Consider the following 18,425-nt stretch of genomic DNA (forward strand, 5'->3'; position numbering starts at 1 on the left):
AGGTAGAGACCAACAGTCAAATAGTAATACTGAAGAGGACTTCCACTCCCTTCATTTTGACCTCAAACTTTATTACTGATTAAGTTCTTCTTTCCAGTTTTCCAGTTTATCTCTTAAGTCAGGCTAAAGACCCTGTGGGCAAAGCATCCCCTGATGGGAACCAAAACTACTCAAGCAGTAAGGACTGCCCTGAGCCAGCAAGGCCTGCATGATTGACCCCAAGATGACCTGATCAACCTGACCTTGACTGCCCAGCTGCATTTACCCACTGACCCTTGTCCCACATTTTCCTTATATAAACCTGGAAGTATTTCTTTGAGACATTAGTCCAAGGTCTTACCAGTGTTGGCCTCACTGAAATATATCCCTTTCTTGTTTTACCACTGCTCGACTCTCTGCCTTTGGATTTTTGTCAGCGGCAAGTGGCCAGACCTGGTCTGTTTGGGACCCCCTGAGCTAGGGGCTCTTGCACCCCTGGGCCCCTCCCCCCGCCTCCATTAACATTTAGCTTTTTCATAGCAGTTATGATGTGCTGGGCACTTCGCATATGTTAATTCATTTCATCATTGTAACAACTCAGTGATGTCCTGTTATTATCCCCATTGACAAATAAGGGAACAGAGGCATTGTAGAGTCCCAGACTGGTAGAGTCATGAAGATACAGTGTAGGAAGTAGAAACACCTGATCTAGTCCTAAGGGTCAGAGAAGATTTCTCCACATAGACGAGGTTGAAACAGAGGTCTGAGGATTGAGTCAGAATCTAGTGGACAAAGAGGTCTGGGGGAAGAGCATTTCAGGCAATGGAAATAACAGGTGCAAAGGGATAATAATTTGAGGAATTGGCAGGCTGCCCGACAGCAGGAGCACAAGCAGGAGAGGAAGGCAGGAGCCGTAGTACCCAACTTTGTTTGTTTGTTTTTCCTCTATGTCTCAAATAGTATGATAAGGTCAGGGATAGAAGATGTAGGACTTAGCCCTAGTTTTGCTCTTAATAACCTCAGCCATCTCTCTGTGACTCATTCCTTATCTGCAAAAATGAGTGGATGGACCAGAGTTCTCCAGTGGCCCCTGATGTGGGAAACAAAGGCAGAAGGAAATGTAGATAAAATTAAATGTCCTTATAACCCGCAGTCCATTGACAAATACTTGAGGCAGGCAGAGTATAACCCTCCTCCAGGAAGCTCCCAACTGTCTTAATATGAATGCCTTGCTGGAGAGAAAAACAACCTTGGTTTGACTACAGCAAGCCCCCCCCCCCAAAATCCAGTGAGTTTTCTTTAACATATGAAAGTCCTTTTGGATCTTCCCTTATCTTTACTCCCCCCCCCAAAGTATATAACCAGCCACCCCTCACAATCGCGGGGCAGCAGCAGCTCTTTCTGCCCATGGCTCCTGTCCCTGTGCTTTAATAAAACCCCACCATTTTGCACCGAAGACATGTCAAGAATTCTCTCTTGGCTGTTGGCTCCAGACCCCACCAAACCTCACCTGTATTCAAAAACATCAGCCCCTATGGTTCCAAAGCCGTGGTTCTGGGTAGGGCTCTCCTGGAAGCAATTGCCCATCCCGGCTGCGGAAGGCACCGAGTCCCAGGGGCTTGGCAACCCAGCAGCCCAGCCCGCACTTGCTAGCCTCTGACTTCTCTGCAGATTCAGTCCATACAAACGATGGAGAACATCGCACATAATAAATCACACTGTAAATATGGCTGTGAGCATGGTTTGCTCCCCTCACTTGAAGGGTGGACTGCTAATAATAACAATGTAATTAAAATAACTACCTCTTTGAAGCATTTACTGTGTGCTAGGTTTGTACCAGCTACTTCAGGTAGATTTCTCGCAACAGTTCCTTGTGAGATTCAAAAGCTGAGGCCTCAAGGGATTACATAACTTTGGGAAGGTCCTCACCACCCAAATTTTTCCTGCCTACTGAGCATCTCCAGTCCTGTTTTCTATTGCCACGTGTGTTAACTCGAGCAATTTTCCATGGGTTTGCTCAGCCGCTGAGTTGGAATTTGAACCCAGCTCTGACTCCAAAGTTTATGGTGTTGACCACCCTGCCATGCTGCCTTTCCTTCTTAAAACACAGGCAACTCCTTACTCTATAAATAGGATGACATTGTCTCTTGAAGTCCTTTCTGGGTGAGGAAAGTGCTTTTTATAGCTTGGGACTGCTTCTGTTTACTTGGTCTCTTCCAGCACCGGTTAATCCCGTGTGCAGCTGTGTCCTTCACTGTCCTTACACTGTATTCCTCGGTTTCCTCCCTGCAAAGACAACTCCAGGGAACCACATGGTATCTGCATGTGGGCCAGTAAAGAAATTTCACTCCCTTCGCTTCCCAAATCGGCCTACCTTTCTATAAATAATCGTTCTCCTCCCTCCACTCAGGCCTGTGAGTAGTTTGGTCACTTAACCAAATACACGCACACTCACAATGCAAGGAGAGGAGGGGTGTTGGAGGTGACACCGTGAATGACCTTGCAAAGGTGTCTAGCCCACTGCGGGCAGGATTAGCAAACCTGAAACCTCTACAGATATTTGTGTGCCTCCGTATTCCTCCCCAGGCTGCCTGCTCCTCTAGCGCCAGCCTCGCCCAGTCCCCTCTCGGCTGCTCCGAGATACAAAGCCCAACCCGCCCATCTCTTTGCAAACCCTGAGAACTTCAGTCCCCATGTTGAAACTCGTCGGTGGCGGTGGCGGGCAGCACTGGGCATGCTCAGTAGCGGGGACAGGTCTGGGAGGCAAGGAAGCCGCGTTTGAAGTCGCGCGGCCCCGGTATCAGGAGGAGGCGGGTTGCCGGGGCCACGGCTGGGGGATCCGCGGGGATCTCCGATTCCGCGCCGGGAGCCGGCATGCTCCCGGCCGGCGCGGCGGGGCGGGTGCGCGGGGGGGAAAGCGCTGAGGAGCGGGGGGAGCCGGTGGGAGAAGGGGAGGAGCGCCGGGCTCGCCATCCCCCGGCGCCTGCTCTGCGGCTGCTGAATCGGAAACCGCAGGGAGGATCCGGGGAAATAAAGACGCCCGAGAATGACCTCCAGCGAGGCCGCCTGAGCCGGGGCCCGCGCGCCGCCGCACCAGCCCCCGGCATGGGCGACCGGGGCGGGCGGCCGGAGCACTCGGCCACGCACGCCCCGGGGGCCCCCGCCGACGCCGGCGCTGCCGCCGTGAACGGGCTGCTGCACAACGGCTTCCACCCGCCGCCAGTCCAGCCGCCGCGCCTCTGCAGCCGGGGCCCCGCGGGCGGTGGCGACGCAGCGCCCCAGCGCCTCCCGCTCTTGCCAGAGCTCCAGCCGCAGCCACCGCCCCCTCAGCACGACTCCCCGGCCAAGAAATGCCGGCTGCGGAGGAGAATGGACTCTGGGAGAAAGAACAGGCCGCGTAAGTCCCATTGCGAGGAGAGCGCTGGCGCGAGGCAGGCGCATCCCGCGGGCCCAGCACCCGGGAGCGGCGGTGCAGGCACCGCAGCGCGCCCGGTGCGCCTCAGCGCCCGCTGTCGGGGAGTGTACGGAGGGGACTCCCGGGACTGATTCTTTCCCCAGGGGCTCCCAACACTAAAGATCGCTGCCTGAGCCTCACTCTTGTTTGCTTCGGTCTGTAGAATGGGCCGATTGAATGCGGATCCTGCGCTGCTCCTTCGGTCACGACTCTAAAAAAGGCTAGCGCACCGCCCGCCTTTGTAATTTGTTGATGGGAAAATGCACGTGTGAGAACATTTCTTGGGGTCCGGGAGTAGGGGTAGAACTGGAGGGACAGCCGGAGCCGCCCTCTCCCTTCTCCTTGCCCCTTTTCCTTCTCAGAGTTCGTCTTTCTGGGGCTAGCGCTCAGTCAGCCACCTTGTCCTTTGAATCGCAGAGTAGCCGCCAGTACCTCGGGTCTGTTGGCAAGCGCCAGCCCTGGAGGCGTGGAGTTTGACAACCCCCCAAAAATCACAGCCTATTAAATGCTTTTTCTTCGCAGCCAATGAGAGGACCTGTTGGCCGCGACACACCCACTGATACCATGTGGGCCGGAACTATGTGGACCAATGAAAATTGGAGGTGGAGTTTTTTTTTTTTTCCGGGAATTGGGGTTGTAGAGTTGAGGGTTTCTAATGGTGTGTGTGGCGTAAAAGCTGAAATGCGTTATTTCACAATCTAAAGCTTGTATATGATATTAGTCTATAAAGAGTACCTTCCCCGCAGGACATTGTGAGATGTAAATTTGTAGATCGAGTTTACAACAGGTTTTTCCTATCTGAGCCGAACCTCATTCAACTGGTTACCTCTTTCTGGGTGTCTTTAATGAAGCTTATAAATGGCAAAAAGCAAAGTAAGTAGAATGCATTACTAATTAGTGATTGCATTCAACACCACTTGCATATGTCTGATACTGAGAAATTGCTAGTATAGGTTTTGGATATATCTGTAAAAACTTGATATTTGGCAAACTTTTTTGTTTCTTTGTTTAGACTCTTTAGACTCTTAGTTTTTCTGTGCCCAGTTAAAATCTCTGAGACTTTAGGAAGTATCGGTATGGGACGTGACTCTGATACTTGTATTTTGTAGATCTGAAATGTTTAGATTGAAAGTTAGAAGTCTTGTCTGGAACTTGGAAGCCACACAGCAGATTTGGCAATGGTTGTAAGGAGGACATCTACTTAGCACTTGAATTTGTATTTATTTTTGTTTTTGAGACTTGTTAGAAAATTACTTTCTTTATGGACTTAATATTGATTACTTATGATTTGTTAACCTGTTTTACTTCTTTCAAAACCACATTTTAGTTATTTCTCTGATCTGTGTGTACAAATTGTATGACAGTTTGCAATGTAAATTGCTAAAATATATTGAAAGAGAACTGTATTGAGTTTTTGGGTATTAGAGCTAGCTTAAATGGTCTATGAGAGCATAACACCTTTTGAAGTAATTTTTGAGGAATTTAAAGTACACTCTTAATAATAGATTGGAAGCATAGAAAAAACAAATTTGAGCCTTAATTTGAGCTTACAAACCCACAGAGATTATTATCTTAGAATACAAGAAAATATAACTGTATGCCTGTATGTTTGGTGTCAGAAATTAAAGTGGTTTGTATTTTTCCAAAAATAGAAACCTTAGTTATCTTAAATTCCTAAGTTATCTTAAATTCAGTGACCAGGACACTTACCTATGAACTTTTAAAAGGGATTCATCAAAGTGTGCGTGGGTGGCTCAGTTGGTTAAGCTACTGCCTTCAGCTCAGGTCATGATCCCCGGGTCCTGGGATTGAGCCCCACATTGGGCTCCCTGCTGGGGGGGGAGCTGCTTCTCCCTGCTAGTGCTCTCCTGCTCTCTCAGTTCTGTCAAATAAATAAATGAAATCCTTTAAAAAAAAAAAAGTAGGGCGCCTGGGTGGCTCAGTTGGTTAAGCGACTGCCTTCGGCTCAGGTCATGATCCTGGAGTCCAGGGATGAGTCCCGTGTCGGGCTCCCTGCCCAGCAGGGAGTCTGCTTCTCCCTCTGACCCTCTTCTCCCTCTGACCCTCTTCCCTCTCGTGCTCTCTATCTCTCATTCTCTCTCTCTCAAATAAATAAAATCTTAAAAAAAAAAAGTAAAAGGGATTCATCCAAATTGACTTTTCATTATCCTACCATGTTTTCTTTTCTCAAATTTGAATGAACATTTCTGAAATAAATTTTACGTGTTCTGAGTCACATCTGCTGTATTCACTACCAAAATTCCTCAGTGAAAACTAGGTTTAATATCTTTACACCTTGCCTAGGTATCTTTTAGGTGTCTTTTTAATGTTTAGGTATCTTTTTATAAAAAAAGATATTGCTCAATCAGTTCATATTTAGGTTTTCTAATCCACTTAGAGTTAAGTATATCCCTATTTTTTAATGACTGATAGATTTTTTTTTAAAGATTTTATTTATTTATTTGAGAGAGAGAGAGAACGAGAGATAGAAAGCACGAGAGGGAAGAGGGTCAGAGGGAGAAGCAGACTCCCTGCTGAGCAGGAAGCCCGATGTGGGACTCGATCCCGGGACTCCAGGATCATGACCTGAGCCGAAGGCAGTCGCTTAACCAACTGAGCCACTCAGGCGCCCCTAGATTTTTTTTTTTTAAGATTTAATTTATTTATTTGACAGAGAGAGAGAGAGAGCACAAGCAGAGGGAACAGCAGAAGGAGAGGAAGAAGCAGGCTCCCCCCCGAGCAGGGAGCCCAGTGCGGGGCTCCATCCCAGGACCCTGGGATCGTGACTGGAGCTGAAGGCAGACACTTAACCATCTGAGCCACCCAGGCATCCCTGACTGATAGATTTTATGTGAGCAACTATAACAAAGAGTTTTGGGTGCTTTAAATAAAATGTAAGAGTATGTTGGGGATTGAAGCATCAAAGCTAGGCAAATCATTCCTACTCACAAGTTTACAACATCAGACACCTGAGTCTACTACCTAAACTAGACGTGTGTTAAAGACAGCCAGATCTCACTGCTCTCGGATAAGCATCTGGAATGCTTATGTGAGTAGGTGTGTTTCTGTTTGGTAATAGCGAGGTTAGAGTGCAATACATAAAATACTTGATGTTTAAAAACGATGAGTGAAATGAAACAAACAATTCAGTAGTTTGTAATTGTTTTAAAAATGAAATCTCAGTGCAGGGACTCTTCACAAGCTTGTAATCTAAACACCAGACCAGTGGCAGGTTGATTTTGCTAAAGCAGGAGAGAGGAACATTGTCCGCTGTTCATCGAAAGTACTGTCACCTCACTACTTGTCGTTGGAAGGCTTTTCTAAGACTAACCGCTTCATCGAACTTCCTTCATTACCTGACTTCCCTCAACTACTCAGCAGCTCTGTGACCTCAACCAAGTTACTAGCTCTCATCTTGAGATGCTTGAGTTGGCTAGGTGATCTTCCAGTGTGGTTTCTTGTACCTTTCAAATTCTCACACTTCAGAGCTGATACGTCTTTTCACGTGACTTATGGTTTGGGGTTTTTGTTTGTTTGTTTGTTTGCCTTGTGCTGATTGTTTCATGTGTGTTATTTGTCTTATCTCCTCAATTAAGTTGGAAGTCTGATTATATATAGGTGATATAGTTTTTTTCTCTTATGCCTTGCTCCTTGGGGACATGAACACTTGATCGAGGTCACGGAGAAAAGGTACAAGTCACATCTCTACCTCACTGAGGTAGCCATGTCCATCCATAAGAAAGACTTTGGCAAAAGTCCTACAGTGGAATTTCCATGAAGTATCAACTGGGAGATTCCTTTGGCCTGCTCCTTGGTGCTTTGATTCTTCGAAGTACATGTAAGTAGCACCTTATGGAGTCAGCGCATTTCCCAAATATTCTGAAACATTCTAACAGTCCTAATAAAATGCTGTGAGGACCTAATGTGTTATAAATGGTGTAGCCATTCATACCCAGGAGGGCACGAATTTGAAATGCAGCTGGATGGCCTGAGGCCGGTTATTTCACCTTCCTGCTTCAGTTCCAGTATGATGAGATGGAGATAATCATACTACCTCGCTGGGTAGATGTGTGGATTAAATGAGATAATGTATAGTAAGAACTTAGATTCCTGCTTGACACATAGCAGTTATTCAGCAAAGGCCAGCTGTCATCACCCACATACAGAATCCTGTCCACTGTTAATCCATAGAATAGGACAACAAAGCTGGCAGAGGACAACCTCAGACTGACTTAGTTAAAAAAAATACAGGCTCAGAATAAGAAAGACCAAAATGTTTTATTTGATTAGCTGTAACACTCTCAGTCCTACAATGATTTTTTTTTTACCCTTCCCCAATAAAAATAGTGGATAATACAAACACGTAGGGAAAAAAAGCAGTTAAAAAGTACTCACAGTCTCATCGCTCAGAGAAAACTATGGTACATGTTTAAAATGTACCATATTTTACAGGTAATTTTGGATCATACTAAGATAAGGTTTTGATAACTTTTATTTAAAAATAAAATTTTATCATAAGCATTTAGCAACATCATTTTTAATGGTGCATTGTATTCCCAATATTCCATTATATGGATATACCAGAATTTATTTAACATTTCTCTCCTCACTTTAGGCTGTAGCGGGAGTCTCTATATCATAAACATCGCTGCAGCAACAACTTCCTACATAACTCTTTCTTAAGTTGTTTTTTGTATGTTTGGTTTTTAAAAATGTATTTATTTAGAGAGAGAAAGAGCACACATGCATCGGCGAGCGGGAGGAGAGGGCAGGGAAGAGAGGGAGCGAGAGAGAATCTCAAGTCAACTCCCCGCTGAGCAGGAGGCTGACTTGGGGCTCCATCTCACCACCCAGAGACCATGACCTGAGCAGAAAACAAGAGTCCAGTGCTCAACTGACTGAGCCACCTAGGAGCCCCTTAAGTTATTTTTGTTGAGGTTGGCGAATACATTCTTTTTGGAGGTGGAACAGAAATGGCACAAGGTAGTATTTAGATGTTGCCTTGAGATACTGGATATTTTAGACCCCAGGACACTGTTAGATAAGCCACCCTAGTGGGGGCAAGAAAAGATGCCAAGGGGATTGTTGGAGTCACCGAACACTATGCTGCAGAAAGGCAAATATTTGGGCATCATCAGAAGGCCGGGGGATGAGCGCTGCCCTCTCCATTCCCTCTTCTGTTGTGCTGCAACAAGCAGGAATAAGGACTGGATCAGCGCTGGCAGCCTCCTGTGGGGTGGGGGTGGGAAGTTCTGGCTTCTCAAATCATTTAGATAGAACACTACTAGCAGAAAATGGGTGAGAGTTCATTATGCACAGAACATACTCATGGGTACAAACCGGAGAAACCTAAGTCTGTTACCAGTTTTAGATAGCCACCGTTGTGAAAGTAAGAGGTGTCGATTTTTTTTTTTTAAGATTTTATTTATTTATTTGAGAGAGAGAGAGAGAATGAGAGATAGAGAGCATGAGAGGAAGAGGGTCAGAGGGAGAAGCAGACTCCCCGCCGAGCAGGGAGCCCGATGTGGGACTCGATCCCGGGACTCCAGGATCATGACCTGAGCCGAAGGCAGTCGCTTAACCAACTGAGCCACCCAGGCGCCCAAGAGGTGTCTATTTTCTAAATATTGGGGTATTTAGCTTTGGCATTTGTGCTTTCTACTACCTCTGAATCAGGCTAATTAGAAAAACCAGGATAAAAAGATAATAGGTAGAATTTTCTGGTTGTATCTGCATAGAATGTAGATATATGCGCTTTAAAAAAAAAAAAACAGACAACAACAACCATATTCAGTGCTTCTAGATGGATGGGAAGCATTGCAAATTCAAGAACAAAAGAGAAATGGAAAGCAAGGGCTCATTATACTATTGCTACCTTCTGGGACATGGTCAGATTCCCAAGTTTGTCAATGAAATTATGAGTTGTGCAATGCACATTTGAACTGAAGATTAAGAATTGAAGGCCCAGGGGCTCCTGGGTGGCTCTATCATTAGGCGTCTGCCTTTGGCTTGGGTCGTGATCCCGGGGTCCTGGGGTCGAGCCCCGCATCGGGCTTCCTGCTCAGCGGGAAGCCTGCTTCTCCCTCTGCCTGCCGCTCCCCCTGCTTGTGCTCGCTCTCACATGTTCTTTCTCTCAAATAAATAAATAAAACATTTAAAATAAAAAAGAATTGAAGGCCCAAGTGTCCAGCATTGAAGAGGTTAAGTCAGGTATCAGGATCTTTTAGACACATGAACACTTTTCCTCAAAAGACCAGTAAATGAATTTCAACATTAATGCGAAGCATATTTGTTTGGCACGGTAACCAAAGTTGGAAAGAGTACTGCTAATTTTTAGCATGTGGAACGCTTACCAAGTGAATAAAACAAAAAGCCATCGTGGTTTTGGAAACAGAATTAGTAGGGAAACAAAGGAGTCATGGTTTTAACTGACAGGTTTTGGGGTTTGGTTTGGTTTTGTGATAGCCTGGCTTGTGTATGTGTGTGTGGTTTTAATACAAGTCAAATGCCATGAAAGTAAAAATAAGCCAAGGTTTGACTTCTATGATATTTAATTACATGCGTTTTAGCTTTAATAGGTAAGTCAGTATTCACCTTGGGATGGCAGTATTCTGATTCAGATATGGAAACTGTTCAGTGTACCGAACGTGGTGCACAGAATTTCTAAGTAGATCTTTTCTCTGGATAGTGCAGCTGTCAAGCTTGGTATCTCATTACTTAATTCATGCCATCCCTTAGATGCTTAGAGCTGGCTAATCACACGTGTGTGTATGTGTGTGTGTGTGCGTGTGTGTTCGTATTCTCCGTCAATTCGAAGGGGTAAGGTAATGTTACTTTAAGAGGCTGTTCCATCAAAATAATGATCTGGACCTCTAGCAGATTTCCCTATAGTTTGGAAAGAGGATGGGAAAACTCATGACAATAGTGAGTGCTTAACAGTAGTCACTTTGATTGAGTAATCAGAGTAGCTGTTATTGAGCAACGGCTATATCCCTGTGTTTTTATGAAAGTATGCAAATTACCAACCCCACTCTTCCATCAGATGAGGAAAGAGAGGCTCAGAGAGATGAAGTATCCTGCCCGAAGACCTGTAGTCAGTGAATGGCAGGACCAAAATTCAGACCCAGGTCTAAGTCCATTGACAGCTAGCTGGCTGTCTTTTCTGCCACAATAAACCTACCATTTATGTCAGGAAAAGAAGTGTGTTCTGTAAAATTTTCAGAAGAGATAAGTATATGCAGTGTGTACACCTTTGGCAAAAAGCTGATCCGTGTGTCTGTGGAAGTAACAGTGGCCAGCATTACGGGGCACTTACTATGCGCAGACCCTGAGCTAAACACTTTACACGGATTATCTGAACAAACACTCCTAGCACCCTATGAGATGGGTACTGCTATGGACTTGTGTCCCCCAAGGCTCATATATTGACTTCTAACCCCCAAGGTGATGGTATTAGGAGGTAAGGCCTTTGGGAGGTGATTAGGTCATGAGGGTAGAGCCACTGGGATTAGTGTCCTTAGAAAAGAGACCTCAGAAGGCTAGCCGCGTCCCCTGCCCCTCCATCCCTGCTTCTGCCTTGTGAGGTTATAGCCAAAAGCCATCTAGGAGGCAGCCTCTCACCAGACACCGAATCCACCAGCACCTTGATCTTGGACTCCAGAACCGTGAGAGAGAAATTTCTGTTGTTTATAAGATACTCAGACAGTGGTAATAAGACAGATCCTATCATGATCTTCCTTCTTCAGGTGAAGAAACTGAGGGAGGGCACAAGGGCTCTGGGTAAAGCCGTCAGAGTTCAGATTTTGACTCTGCTGGGCTAGACTCAGGACCGTAGAGGGCTCTCGGAAAGTGTGAGTAGTGTTCTGTAGTGGAAAGAGCTTTAGAGCCACCAGACCTAAATTTAGAGTCTCCCTGCACTGTGGGTTTTTTTGTTGTTTTTGCTTTTTAAAGACTTATTTATTTATTTTAGATAGAGAAAGAGAGTGGGGGGAGAGGAGCAGAGAGTTTTAAACAGACTCCGCACTGAGCGCAGAGCCCGACGTGGGGCTCCATCTCAGGACCCTGAGATCATGACCTGAGCCAAAACCAAGAGTCGGGCACTCAACTGACTGTGCCCCCCAGGTGCCCCAGCACTGTTTAATAACAGTGTAGCCTTAAGGTGAGATCCTCAACTTCTGGGACTGTTTCTTGAATAGAGATAATGGGGCCCATCTTATTAGTTGTGGGGACCAAATGTGGAAAATGTAGATAAGTGTAGAATAGAATGACTGGACCCTGGTGTGTGCACAGTAAAAGACATTTTGCTATTAACACTAGCAACTCTTAATAAAGGTCATCACTTAATATTAATATTATTGCTGTTATTTAGTCACAGAGGCTTTCAAAACTTTGTGAAATCTCAGAATTTCCATCTTGCCTGGACTAAGACTGGGCCTGGGTTTCCGGGTATCTTCCAAACTGACCTGACATCACATCCTGCGTGGAAGCTCCCCTAACTCCCTCTGACGTTTCTAGAAGCAGGACACGTGGCCTGTGTCACAATTCAGTGAGCTCATTGTCACTTTCATAAGTTGCCCCATTGCAGCTCCTGAAATGGAGCACAGTGTGCCCTGTCTGAGGGTGATGTTGGCAACTTTGTGACTAAGAAGACTGTCATTTATTTTACTGCTAATCTAGTGCCAGGACAAAGTGATTTTTTAAAAAAGGAAGTTTCTTCCTTTGATCTTTACGGTTTGATACCTCAGCCCTTGCGTGAGGCAGACAATGCACAAAAAAGATAAGAAGGATTAGAAAAGTGAGCGCTTGGCCTTTGTAAAAGCTGCATGAATTGGACAAGGCTTCAGAATTCAGAACAGCTGCGTGGAGTTCTTAGGCCTTCTTTTTAATGTGCAGCCTGGCAAACTTTGTTCTGGCAGATGAGGAGATGGATATTTCTGGGCACTTGTTGCCTTTAAGACTAGCACATGAACCTTCTGGGGCACCTGGCCTTGTCTCCATGCTGAATCGGGGCCACGGGGCCTTTAGCTTGCGCCTCTGGACAGCGTGAGCCTACACGAACCTCTGGGAGTGGGGACCAGCCTGGACGGTGTCGGTTACTAGGAATCATCTGGGGCTTCTGGACAAGCAATTCCTTTACAGCCTGAGGCAGGAGGTCCAGGAGTGAGAGAGGCAGGGGTGAACTTGTGTGACCTCAAGCTTGATGTGGGTCAGCAGTGTGATGAGGCTTCCGGCAGAACGTAAGCACTCAAATGTGAGCTATTATGGGTGGTGGTGTTAGATGCCCTTCCTTCCTCCCAGTAGTCAAATCAGACTCCCGTAACTTCTACCTTGACCATACATTTTGTCCAATCTCTCTTCTACATGACTGCTCACTAGATATTTAAAGACAGCTATTTTATCTTGACTTTTCCTTGGGGTCCTACCCTCTGAGAAACCAAGACCCACGGACTCACCTGCCAGACTCCATCATCCATGTGATTCAGTACTGGTTGTAATGGGTTGCCAACAGTAGTAAAGCTTAGACAGAGGATGGCCTCCTGGGGTTGTCATGAAGGGGACTAGGTAAGTACTGACCTGGGTGACCTTGAACACTGAGATTTAACAAGGCTATGGGTCCCACAGGGGCTAACCAGTTTTTATCCCTGGGCTAGACTTTACATGTGATACTTGGCTTCACATGATTCCAAGCTGGAGTATAGACTGAAGCCAGTTGCCTGGCTTGATTTTACTCAAATACTATGGCATTTCCAAAGTCACTAAACTCTGTGTGTATGAATCAGAAGACTTGAACATAGTTGAGGCTGTCTGCTTACTCTTCATACTTTCCCAACTACCAATGTTTGTTGAAAAACATCTAAAGACATGCTGTGTATTTAGGGAAAGGAAGGTAATATCTGTTTGGTCAAGGAGATACCACATCTTCTTATCTTTTATGGAAGGTTTTTACTATAAGGAAGTGGCCCAAATGTGATTTATTCTTTGGAGTGACTGCATAAGAGATCATCAACACTTTTTTTTTCCTCAAAGATTTTATTTATTTTTTTGAGAGAGAGAGAGAGAGCATGAATGGGGGAGAGGAGCAGAGAGAGAGCGAGAAGCAGACTCCCCACTGAGCAGGGAGCCCGACATGGCGCTCGATCCCAGGACCCTGTGATCACAACCTGAGCGGAAGGCAGATGCCTAACTGAGCCACGCGGGTGCCCCTAACATCAACCCTTTTAAAGAGTAGTGGGGGTATCATGAATAATTATGCCAGGACCACAGGCATAAACTGGGATTATCCGGGACAAACCACGAGGAGTCCCCTTGATGTGCTGGTGCCGGCTCCTACAGGCTCTGAGAGCTGGCTGTACACATTACTTCCTAACTCTGCATTCAATGTCCTTAAGTCAGTAGCTTGAAATTGGCTACAGTGGGTGTATTTATACTGTGGAGATTAGTGAAGAGTAAAAATCAAGGCTTTATTTTTAGAGAGCCAGTTGCTAAACATTTACCAGTACACCACTGACTAGAAAACAGGTCATGGGTCACGCAGAGGAAAGTCCCAGAGAGCATCAGTAATACCAGCTGAATTATTAAGGCATTTGAATCAGAAGGGGAGGAAAAGGTCAACATGTCCTCTGCTAAGTAGGACAATGCCAGAAGATGGGGAGTTAGACAAAGGAGCTTCATTCTCAGGAAAGCAAGTGTTCTACAAATATTTGAGGGCCCGCTATGATGTAAGGGTAAAATTTAGAATTGCATTGTTATCTGCCTCCCTTTCTCCTTTTTAAATTCCTACCCCAAATGCAGTTGGGTTCAGTGCTGGATCACCCAGTAGGTAGAACAAGCAGGTGTTAATGTACCAGCAATGCAGCAGGAGAACTAAGGAAAGAAGAAAACAGTATACGTGACTTTATGTATACAGATACGTATCCATGCATGCACCAAAGTGTTAATCACAGGGAAATCATAACTTTGGGCTTCTTTATACTCATTTTATGATTCCCTATTGTTTTTATTTTGAATGACTTGAATTGTTTTGAGCTACATGGTCATTACACGTGGATTGGGAAACACCAACATTTCTTCTGTAAATAGGTGTTAAGTCCAGCCCCGATAAGCCTTGCACCTATCCAGGGCGATTTAAAGTTAATTTACTGTTGGTGAAACGGCAGGGTGGAGTTGCCGGCGTATCTTCGTTTCATGTTTCTGATGAGAGCGGACAAGTTGAAATTTGTCCCAGCCAAGAGGAAGGAGCTTGGCATGTTTGTTTCCACAAGCAGGATCCTTGGGGCAAAAAAAGGGACTTCCCCAGTTCGATCCCGTTTGAGTTTTACTCATGCTCCACTGTCCTCTCACTGTCTTGTAGGAATATTTGGAGAGTGTTGGGATTTTAAAGAAATCTTTTTATCTAGGAAAATTTCAAACATTATACAAAACCAACGTGTATATCCAAGAAGCGCTAATCACTCATTGTTCAGCCTGTCCATTCAAGTCCTATCCTTTTTTATCTGTAACAACCAAACCTCCCCTTTCAAACTGGATGATTTGCAGCAAATCTCAGATACATCATTTCGATGGTAAATATTTTCATATGTATTTCTAAAAGGTAAGAACCCCTTTTAAAAACATAACCCTTATCCGTTAATTGCTGAAAAAATTTAACAGTGTGTTATTTTCTGTTGAACTATAATATTTTATGGTGCACAGTTAGAGGAATAAATTCAGTTATCTAACCACAGATAAAATTGTTGCATCCTGTTTGTTGCCAGGTAGATGAAAATTTGACATTGTGTTTCCTGGAAGGATTCAGTTTGCCGGGGTGGGTGGATTTTGTTTGTTTGTTTTGCCAGTCCCTGTTATTGTTTGTTTATGATTAATTTTTAACCATTTCTTCATGGTGTGAGACTTGAAACTTCATTCTTGTAATGCGCCCAAAAGGTGCTTGGGGATCACCCCAGACTCACTGGCTTAGAAGTGACTTGTATTTCACCTCCTATGTAGTTTTTGTCTTGAGATTGAGAGTTTGAGAACACTATTAAAAGAATTCCACCCTTCTTTCCTCTGCAGCCACTCGGGTGAGAGCATGCAAGCTAGCACTCATCCTGAACACACACAGGAAGTAGGACTGGGCTCAGGCTGGAGGCCTGGAGGGACTGTATTCAAGGTTGAACCTGGGCTGGGGCGCGCCTGGGTGGCTCAGTCGTTAAGCGTCTGCCTTCAGCTCAGGTCATGACCCCAGGGTCCTGGGATCAGGCCCCTGCATCGGGCTCCCTGCTGGGGGGGGGGTAGCCTGCTTCTCCCTCTCCCACTCCCCCTGCTTGTGTTCCCTCACTCGCTGTGTGTCTCTCTGTCAAATAAAGAAAATCTTTAAAAAAAAAAAAAAAAAAAAGGTTGAACCTGGGGTTTAGAGGAGGTTCCCAGGAGGGGTATTGCTGAAATTTGTGCGGTTTGCCGTTCCAGACAATCTTTAGACCGATGCCCGTGCATTTCAAATTACTCACAAAAACAAAGGAAAAGATCCTGAATCTATTTAGTATCACTCTTGTTTGTCAAGCATTCCCGGGGATCAAACCGGTTGAAACATCAGTGAATTCTTACCTCTGTAACTGCCAGGACTGGCTTACTCTTGTCAGTATTAGGAGTTTTTCAGTTTTATGAAAAACGTGCTTCAGATGCACTTTATACATTTTTGTCTTCTTTGACAGAATACTATCATGTGATATTTTCTAGTAATTTAGGGACATTACTAATATCTGTTTTTATACTGGGTTGTGTAAGTAATGGTGTACAAATGGTTGCTCCTTTGTTTTTTAGTCGGTGGATATTTGTTATGCATCAGCTATGTGCAGGATGGAACTTTTTAAAAAGGGTCCAAATATTTCATTCAAAATTCTTCTTTAAAAATACTTTTGTCTTTTTAAAAGCTGTGGTTAAAATCATGTTGGAAACCACCTAACTAATGTTTTAGTTCCTTAGGTGAGTTCCTTAACTTCTCATCCTCGGTTCTGTCATTTTTGCCTATTGCATTGGGTTAGGAGAATTAAATCAGTGAGTTCCTTAACTTCTCATCCTTGGTTCTGTCATTTTTGCCTATTGCATTGGGTTAGGAGAATTAAATCAGATATTGCACGTAAAGCTCCTAGCGCAGAACTCGGCACATAGTAAGCCCTTAATGTTAGTTGGAACAGAGCTGCTGCTGGATTAACCCATTTTTTGTAGACCTTGGAATAAGCTCCTGAATTCTTATAAACAGACCATTGATTGGCAAGTTGGTAGCTCTGAAGTCTTTTAAAAAGTTTGGCCTGTGCACGTATGTCCACATAAAATTGCACAGGCCAATATACCACTTTAGTACAAGTGTACCACACTCAATTCAATTTTAGGCAAGGCTTAGTTTTTGCTTGGGAAATGCTTCACTCTGGCATAGGTCAGTTATATAATAACAAGTAAATGAATAACCTGTCCAGTTTAGAGCTTTAACGCTCACTCTAAAGTTTAGATGCTTTTGTTTGATTTTTATGTTTGTTACAAGCAAAAGGAGGAGTTGTTAGTTATTTCCAGTGTTCAGCTTTTTGTGAAACATTTTCAGTAAATCTTTCCAAGTTACTGAATCTGTTTTGATTCCAGAAATCCCCGGATTGCAAGGAAAGCTGTTCAAAAAACAGTTAGAATTTGCACCTACTCTCTGTGAGTCAAACTTTTCTCCATCTTGTGTAATCCATACAAAGTACAAAAATAAATTGGATGCTGAAGTTGATGAGACTACAGCTATCGTCTTTAAGTGACAACTGTCTAGCCTTTACAGTCATCAAAACAGCGTTGTTTTTGTAGATGAACTTTACATTAAATGTGTAATGCATTTTGTAAAGTAAACCAATGTAAAGATGTTGCTTTTATCTCTTTCATATGTGAAGTCCAGAGTTCAGATGTAATAAATTTCCACTGCTAAGTTGTTTGGAAAATATTACCTTGATGGGGAAGGGCACTCTGTCCCCAAACTAAATGGCACTAGATAAATAAAATATTTTGGGGTGCCGGGTGGCTCAGATGGTTAAGTGTCTGCCTTCAGCTCAGGTCATGATCCCAGGGTCCTGGGATCGAGTCCCGCATCGGGCTCCCTGCTTGGCGTGGAGCCTGCTTCTCCCTCTTCCTCTGCCTTTCTCTCTCTCTGTCTCTCATGAATAAATAAATAAAATCTTTGAAATATTTTGAATACTCATATTTTTAAAGTTGCAACCTCTTTTCCAACTAGATATTACATTTAGCTGTGCCTTTGATAAAAATTGTTATAGTAAAAGAAAACATTTATTACTAATGACAGTGATCGTCACTTCTGGAAACTTGCCAGCGATGAGCCAGAAGGCAGCTGAGAACCTGGAAGGAAGCAAACACTTATGAGCCACCCAAATCAGTGTTGGAAAGTAGATAAAATTGGAGATGCTTTTGCATCTTGCATTCAGAGTACTTCCTGTGCTCTCTCTGAGTCTATTTACTCTTACCAAAGGCACAGTTTTTAACAGACTTGATTTTCTGGTTTCTCTGCATTCATATCCAGCAGGTTTGGGATAGATATACCGCAGTAACATTGATAGCAAGAAATTAACAGCATTAGCCCAAAAGCAAGACAGAGAAAGCTAAAATAGAGACAAAAGAATACTCAAGTCATAGTAGCCTGGGAGGCACAGATTCATGTGGTTCCTGAGGGCATCAGTCTATAATGGGCACAAATATTGATTCTCATATGCCCGTCAGTCATCAGGAAGAGCTAAAATTTTTTTACTGTTTATTTTCTTTAAAAATATGGGAAAGTGGGTCATGCATTTTAGAAAGATTTTCTTCAAAAACAATTATAACTTGGCATTTATATTTTATTTATTTTTTAAAAGATTTTACTTATTTATGTGTGTGAGAGAGAGCGCGCACAAGCAGGGAGGGAGGGGCAGAGGGAGAGGGAGAAACAGACGCCCCGTTGAGCAGGGAGCCCACCTCGGGGCTCAATCCCAGGACC

The 18,425-nt window shown here is 44.4% G+C and overlaps 1 protein-coding gene across 1 annotated transcript in view; it reads left to right on the top strand.

The window, feature by feature from the left end:
* The first annotated feature begins 2,664 nt into the window (after window positions 1-2,664).
* PANK1 (pantothenate kinase 1) overlaps window positions 2,665-18,425 on the top strand; it is a 54,166-nt gene continuing 38,405 nt past the window's right edge. The window contains 2 exon segments of the mRNA XM_025881057.2: window positions 2,665-2,813; window positions 2,815-3,376. Coding sequence (XP_025736842.1) covers window positions 2,673-2,813; window positions 2,815-3,376 — 703 coding nt within the window. The 5' untranslated portion in view covers window positions 2,665-2,672.

This window comes from Callorhinus ursinus, unplaced genomic scaffold, assembly GCF_003265705.2.
Source record: "Callorhinus ursinus isolate GAN/ISIS: 27379988/994484 unplaced genomic scaffold, GSC_fseal_2.0 scaffold20, whole genome shotgun sequence".
In the NCBI taxonomy this organism is placed as follows: domain Eukaryota; kingdom Metazoa; phylum Chordata; class Mammalia; order Carnivora; family Otariidae; genus Callorhinus; species Callorhinus ursinus.